The following is a 6878-nucleotide window of genomic DNA, read 5'->3' on the forward strand; positions in this document are numbered from 1 at the left end:
TATTATTGTCCAATATAATATAATAATAGATACTACATTTCAAATAGACCAAATTATATGAAAACTAATGAGGAGTTACAGAGTGTCAAAATGATATATTTAATAAATCCTATATACCTGTATGGTCTTAACTAATTTTAATGTGAATTTGCAAAAATAATTAATATAACCTAGTTATTATATAGAAACTAATTAAAATTATTGTTATCCTTCCATTTTAACAATGTGGTTAGAATGAATTTGTTTGAGTCATTCATTACTCTTGTCAAAATTTAAAAAAATAAGAGTTAAATAAGCCCCATTTTCTTGCTGACAGAGCAAAGAGTGGAACCTGAACGGACACAGTAACTATTAATCACAACCGTTGAAAGCACATGCATCAATGGATATTATTCACATTTTTCCTCACTGTTTCTTCATTTCTAAGTCCACCACTACTTATAACTGTAAGAATCCTCTATTAGCCGCATCACATACAAGCTTTTGTCTTTCACTCTCTTTTTCTTAACCCACTGAATTCTTCTGAGCTTTTTACATGGAGTTTGATCCATGCTTCCTTTCAGGTATTTTTCCCAAAAACCCCTACTTGAAGCCACACACTCATCAAAACATGTTTCCATCCCAAAGCTCCTTTCTTATCCCACCATCCCAACCCATCATGTTTCACCCTAACCATGCTTTCTACCATTTTCAAAACCACATCGTGAATGTGCCTGCCCACAACCCCATCACAGCCCCCATGTATGGTAATGGGATACCAACCCCTTCTTTGGGGCATGATGGGTCTTCCCTAACAGGCTTTGTTAACATTAACAGTCACCAGCCTGTAATGTTAGCACCAAAGAACAACAACAAAATTGAAGCTTTGTATGACCACCATAAAGGCAAAGTCATATGGGACTTTTCCCAGAAAAGCATGGTTCATCCCTTTGAAGCCTCTTCTTCCAAATCGCCATCTCCTTTCAGTCTCTCTAATGAGTATGGATTGGGTATGAGTGGATTTCACAGGGACACTGATCCAAGGATGGTAGAGGTGGAAAAGAATATGAACAGTAATATAATCAAAGGGCAGTGGACTCCCGAAGAAGACAGGTATATATAAATGGCATCTGTTCTTCCAATCTATTGTTCTTTTCTTTTCTTTTTCTCATTTTCCATTATGAAAAATAGAATAATTAGTCACAAAATTTAGTAATAAAACTTGTCATCGTCTTTTATTTCTAACTGATTGTATGATTAAAATATTCGTAATTTGCTTATATTTTAATTATTGAGAAGAGAAGTTTTCTTTTCATTCATCTGCCAAAAGCTAAAAAAAATATGAATCTTTAATGAATCCAAATTTCTGGGTTTTGTAGTGCTCTTGTGGAATTGGTGAATCAATTTGGGCCAAAGAAATGGTCAGAAATTGCAAAGCTGATGTGCCGTAGAGTTGGAAAGCAATGTCGAGAAAGATGGCACAATCATCTCCGGCCAAACATTAGGGTTTTTCTTCTTTCCATTCTTATGAATATAATTTTTTTTTGGTTAATCATATCTACCAGATTGAAGTTTAAACTTATTTAAACAAAAGACATGCAAATTTATGTAATAAATTATACATAAAAATTATGCAATTAAATAATAATCGGTGTAAATATATGTATATATATATATGTATATATATGTATATATATATATATATATTTAATTAAATTTGCATTTATATAATTCTTTTACTAAAGTGTTTTTAAGAGAATTAATAATTTCTAATAAATGTATGTGTTCCGTACCATTTCAATTAAGATTTATCTATCAAAGGTTAGGTTGATTGTTTTTAATTTAATTATATATATATATATATATATATATATATATATCCTTTTTAACTGTTATTAGTGGAAACAGTACAATAATGATAATTATTTATAACAAATAGAAAGGGAATTATTTTTCTGTACACATTTATTTAGAGAAAATATAACATTAAAATATAATAAATTTAACAGTTATTTATTTTATATTAAAATTTAAATTTGAAAAAAAATAAAAAATTCAATTTCTTACTATTTTACACTTTAAATAACTACTTTTTTTAAAAAAAATTCCAATAATTCTTTCTAATGAAAAATCACATACACAATAAAAAAATCACATACAATAAAAATATAAAATTATTTGTTTTTTTAATAACTTTTAATAAAAATATCTTATAATTTAATAATATATTTTTATTTCAATAGTTATTATAATAATAGTAATTTTTTTTAAAAGAATAAAGTGTACATTATTTAAATTATTCATATTTTAATAAAAAAATAATTATTTATTTATTTGATAAAATAAATAATTTAACAATTTACTTTATTTAAGGAAGAATTTATTGTTGGATGATTAAAAGATTATCAGACTCTAAATTTGTCGAATGAAATTTGTAATAACATTTTAAATTACGTCATATAGTAATTCAATAAAATTATAATTATTTTAAACTTATAATACAATATCTATAATAAAGAAAATAAAATAAAATTTAAAAAATATTTAAAAAATTTGATAAACAAGTGTATTACTGCAAATGTTTCTGCTAGTCGAAATAAAGACAATTCTTTTAACTTTAGAAAAATATTAAAGAGTAGGTTTTTCTTTTCTAGATAGATGATTATTTATTTTTCTTTATAGGAAATATATTTGAATATATTTTATTTTTAATATTATTTTTATTTTCTCATTCATTGTTTGTATGTTTTACTAGCAGAAACACAGGCATAACAGCGGTTGCGCCTGTATTCGTATTTTCATTTTTAATCAACTTTAAAATTTAAAATATACATAGAAATAATTTTTTCTGAGTCAAAAATAAAAAACAAAAAATAATATTTTAAAGAAAAATGGTGATTTGATTAAACAATCATTGTTTTTCTTCTTCGGTTTGAGTCTCACTTATTTTTTTCTTCTTTCATTGATAGTTTTGATATGAGAGAGTGTGTTAATGTTCACGTTAAAGTTATGATTGACTTCATGGTATATACAAAAGAATAATGGTGGTTTTGGAGTGAAGAAAGTGATTGGAAATGAAAATTATTTTATTTGATATGTGAGATTTGGTGTGAAAACATATAAGAGTATGTTGGTTCTTTCTTTCTCAATTGCCTTAAAATAAGGAATCAAATAAAAGAGTGGGGGAGTCCGTGTACATTAATATTAAATTAAAAAATAGTTTTATTTTTTAAGTAATTCATATAAAATAACAAAATACTTCATTGTACTAATAAAATGAGATATATTAAATAAGGATAGAATAGGAAGAAATTTGTGTATACCAAAAAGCAGTTATAATGAAAAATTCTCTTCATATAGGTATGAATAAAATACATAATTTTTTATAAACGTTTTTTATTGTAAAAATAAGGGTAATCTTTTAATTTAGAGCATGTTATTTCCTTTATAAAGTTTATAATTGAGATAATTATTTCTTTCTCTTTATAAATACAATATTTGAATATAATTTATTTTTAATATTTTTTTTCTCATTCATTATTATTTTTTTAATTATGGAAGATTACATTGCAAATTTTGTTGGCCTGCCTACATTAACTTCATTAAAATAATTTATAATCAAATACTATTTATTATTGCATTGTACGAACGTAGTAAGTTAAATTATGAACACTATACAAAATTTGAAATATACCAAAAATTTACTCTAAATCTTCTATTTTTTCCCCCATTTTTAGACATTATATACAAGAATTTAACATGCATTCAATAAGTGCATGAGTCCCAACAAGTTAAAATATAAACTCTGGAAAAACAAATTGTGTAGTTTACTTTAAATATTTTTGTTTAAATTATTTTAATGCCTAACTATTTTGGCAACATAATTAGAAATTTTTTAATAAAAATGAACTTATTTTTGTAAAATAATATTTAGATATGCTAAATACACATTGATATTTATATTTACTAATTAATATTTGTATTTGATGATAAGTCTAATCTTATATGATTTTTTTACCAGAAAATCAAATCACTTACTATTAAACTCTTAATAAAGTAAAATAATATATACACTTACATCTAATAGATTAAATAGATGTAGTTATAGCTAAAAACTTCAGATCTATCATCTAATAATTTTGTAATAAAAAACACTTTTTATTATATTTTTTTATAATATGCGAAACTGATGACCTATATATATAATTTGAAGTTTTTTTTTTCTTAAGTACATTGGGATTCCTATTTATGTGTTGTTTATTATTAAAATAAAATAAAAAAGACGGGATTACTTTCATTTTTAATTTTATTAATGTTACTGAGTTATCAATTATTTTTCAAAATCAAATAGTTCTTCCTATTTGTACTTAACATATCAAAATCAACCCAATCATTTTTTTCATAATTAAATCTTCCTTAATTTTTATTTTAAAGATATTTTGTAACTTTGTTTCAAAAAACTTATTTGTTAATAGATATTTTATCCCATCCATAATTTGAAATATAAAATTTATGAAAACCATCATATTCGCCACACCCCTAGTTTTGAAATAAAATATTTTTGTGAATATTTGTTTCTCTTAAATTGTACATTTTCGGGAGCGAAGAATGTTATGGATTTAGATGAATTCTGAATGTATTTTTATTTCCTCAAATTAGTATATTTTCTCAACAAAAATAATATTTAATCACAAGAAGAAAAGTAGAAAAGTTCTGGAATTACGTTTGGTTTAAAAATGGTATTAGGATGATTTTTTATTACAGTAGTTACAACTTAATTTAACTAAAGAAATATTTTGCGAAATAATATTACAATATTTTTTTTTCACACTTGATTGTTTAAGCCAGATAATATGATATTAAACTTTTATAATGAGTATTCTATTCATATTACTACACATAACATGAAATGCATACATTTATTTGATTCGATTTTGTTGCTATCTTTATAGGTAATTTTATTGTTTTGTTATTGGAGAAAACTATTCATTCATTTTCTTAATAATTAACTAGTTGAAAAATTTGACTGGTGATTTTAGTAAGGTCTCCTCTATTAAATATTTGTATTTTTTTAACTATGTTCTTTTATATTTAATTTATTTGTATACTACGTTTGTAGCTTGATATATATTTATTCTTATACTTCGGTAAATTTAAGTATTTAGTGTTAAATTATTGTATAACATTAGTTTTTAAAACGTCTTAATATAACAATATTTAAATATTCCATTTCCTTTCTGACACGTCTTTCAATGAGAATAGTTGAATTTATAAATGAGTTATTTTTTCATTGGTTTTTATCCATAATATACAAGTAATAATGTTTAGTTTTTTTTATAGTTTAACCTTTGAATGGAATTTTACGTTTACATGATCTAATATTTGTTATTTTTTAAATTTTTTTCCATGACATTTCTCAGATATGTTTTAGATAATTTTACTTTTTAAAATACTTTTCAGGCATGTATCCGAAAAGTATTTAATTTTTTTATTTGATGTTTTAATTTTCGTTTCTAGTATATGGCTTATATTTAAACATAGTACATAAAAATTGTCTTAAAACTTATTGAACAACCTATTCTCCTATTTTTACGAGATAAATTGATATATATATATATATATATATATTAATAAAACTAGAATAGATAAAACAAAGGACTAAATAATTAGTTTATGTGAGTTGCAACCTTGAAAATGTTTAGAAAAGATTAATTATACTATTGTCAGTTTTTTTATGCTTATTTATTTCTGTTTGTGCAAGGAGTTTCTATTCGTTTTTTTTTAATAAGAAAAAAAAACTAAAATTACTAATAGAGATATATCCACATGATCATGTTGAATTTTTTGAATTATTAGATATTTTCTCTCTTAATGATTTAAATTTAGAATCTGTTTTTTTCTAGATATAGTAAGGGAATAAACGTGAAAGGAAAAAAATAAATGATGTTTCGAATTTATGGTTGTATAAAGTCATTTTTTATTGAGTTATATTTTTTTAATGCAATTAGTTGAAAAAATCACTATAATATACTAAAAATCTATATATTTTGTTTTATGATATATAAATGTGTTTGTTTTCGGTGTATCAACTGTTTTGCAGAAGGAGTCGTGGAGCCAGGAAGAAGACATGATTCTGATCAAAGCCCACCAGGAATTTGGAAATAGGTGGTCAGAGATTGCGAAGAGGCTACCTGGAAGGACTGAAAATACTATTAAGAATCATTGGAATGGAACCAAGCGACGCCAGAGTTACAAGACATACAACAGGAATAAGAACAACCCTTACGAAGGATCAATGCTCCGTGCTTATGTTAAAAGGGTCACTGCAACTGAAGAATCTACAAAAGTGTTCAAGAAACCCTTAAGGAAAAAGAATAATAAGAAGGTGTTGAGATCTAGTCGTGATGGGCTAGAACCTTTGTTGAGGTTTGATCGATGTTCAAACGAAATGTTTATTGGAAGTGGCAGCAACTACGCGCCAATGCAAGTTTAAAATAATGATGTTGGGGTTTCCTGTGCCATTGGAAAGAATGCAATGAACAAGGGAATGAATCCGATATACTGATTAACAAGGGTATGCGACCATGATTATATATGTTTTTCACTTAATTTTGTAAGACACTTTACTTACTCCTTCTATTACGTTGTTGCGTTTTCTTAGTTGGATATTAGTTATGTTATATTTAGGCAGGAATGTCATTTTATGCTATTATCTATCTTTCCGGATTTAATGTGTTTGTTACTTGAATTTTTGCCTTAATTTTGTACGACACATTAGTTTACTCCTATTAGGTTGTTGCGTTTTCTTAGTTGGACATTAGTTATGTTATATTTAGGCAGGAATGTCATTTTATGCCATTATCTATCTTTCCGGATCTTATGTGTTTATTATTACTTGA

General features: G+C 24.9%; 1 protein-coding gene across 1 annotated transcript; it reads left to right on the forward strand.

Moving 5' to 3' along the window:
• The first annotated feature begins 518 nt into the window (after positions 1-518).
• LOC137817736 (uncharacterized) lies at positions 519-6645 on the forward strand. Its single transcript, XM_090296115.1, has 3 exons — positions 519-1092; positions 1359-1485; positions 6083-6645. Exons 1-3 carry the CDS (start codon positions 536-538, stop codon positions 6470-6472), a joined length of 1074 nt encoding a protein of 357 aa, XP_090152241.1. The 5' UTR covers positions 519-535; the 3' UTR covers positions 6473-6645.
• The last annotated feature ends 233 nt before the right edge of the window (positions 6646-6878 follow it).

Source organism: Phaseolus vulgaris, chromosome 10, assembly GCF_051622355.1.
Source record: "Phaseolus vulgaris cultivar YP4 chromosome 10, ASM5162235v1, whole genome shotgun sequence".
Taxonomy (NCBI): domain Eukaryota; kingdom Viridiplantae; phylum Streptophyta; class Magnoliopsida; order Fabales; family Fabaceae; genus Phaseolus; species Phaseolus vulgaris.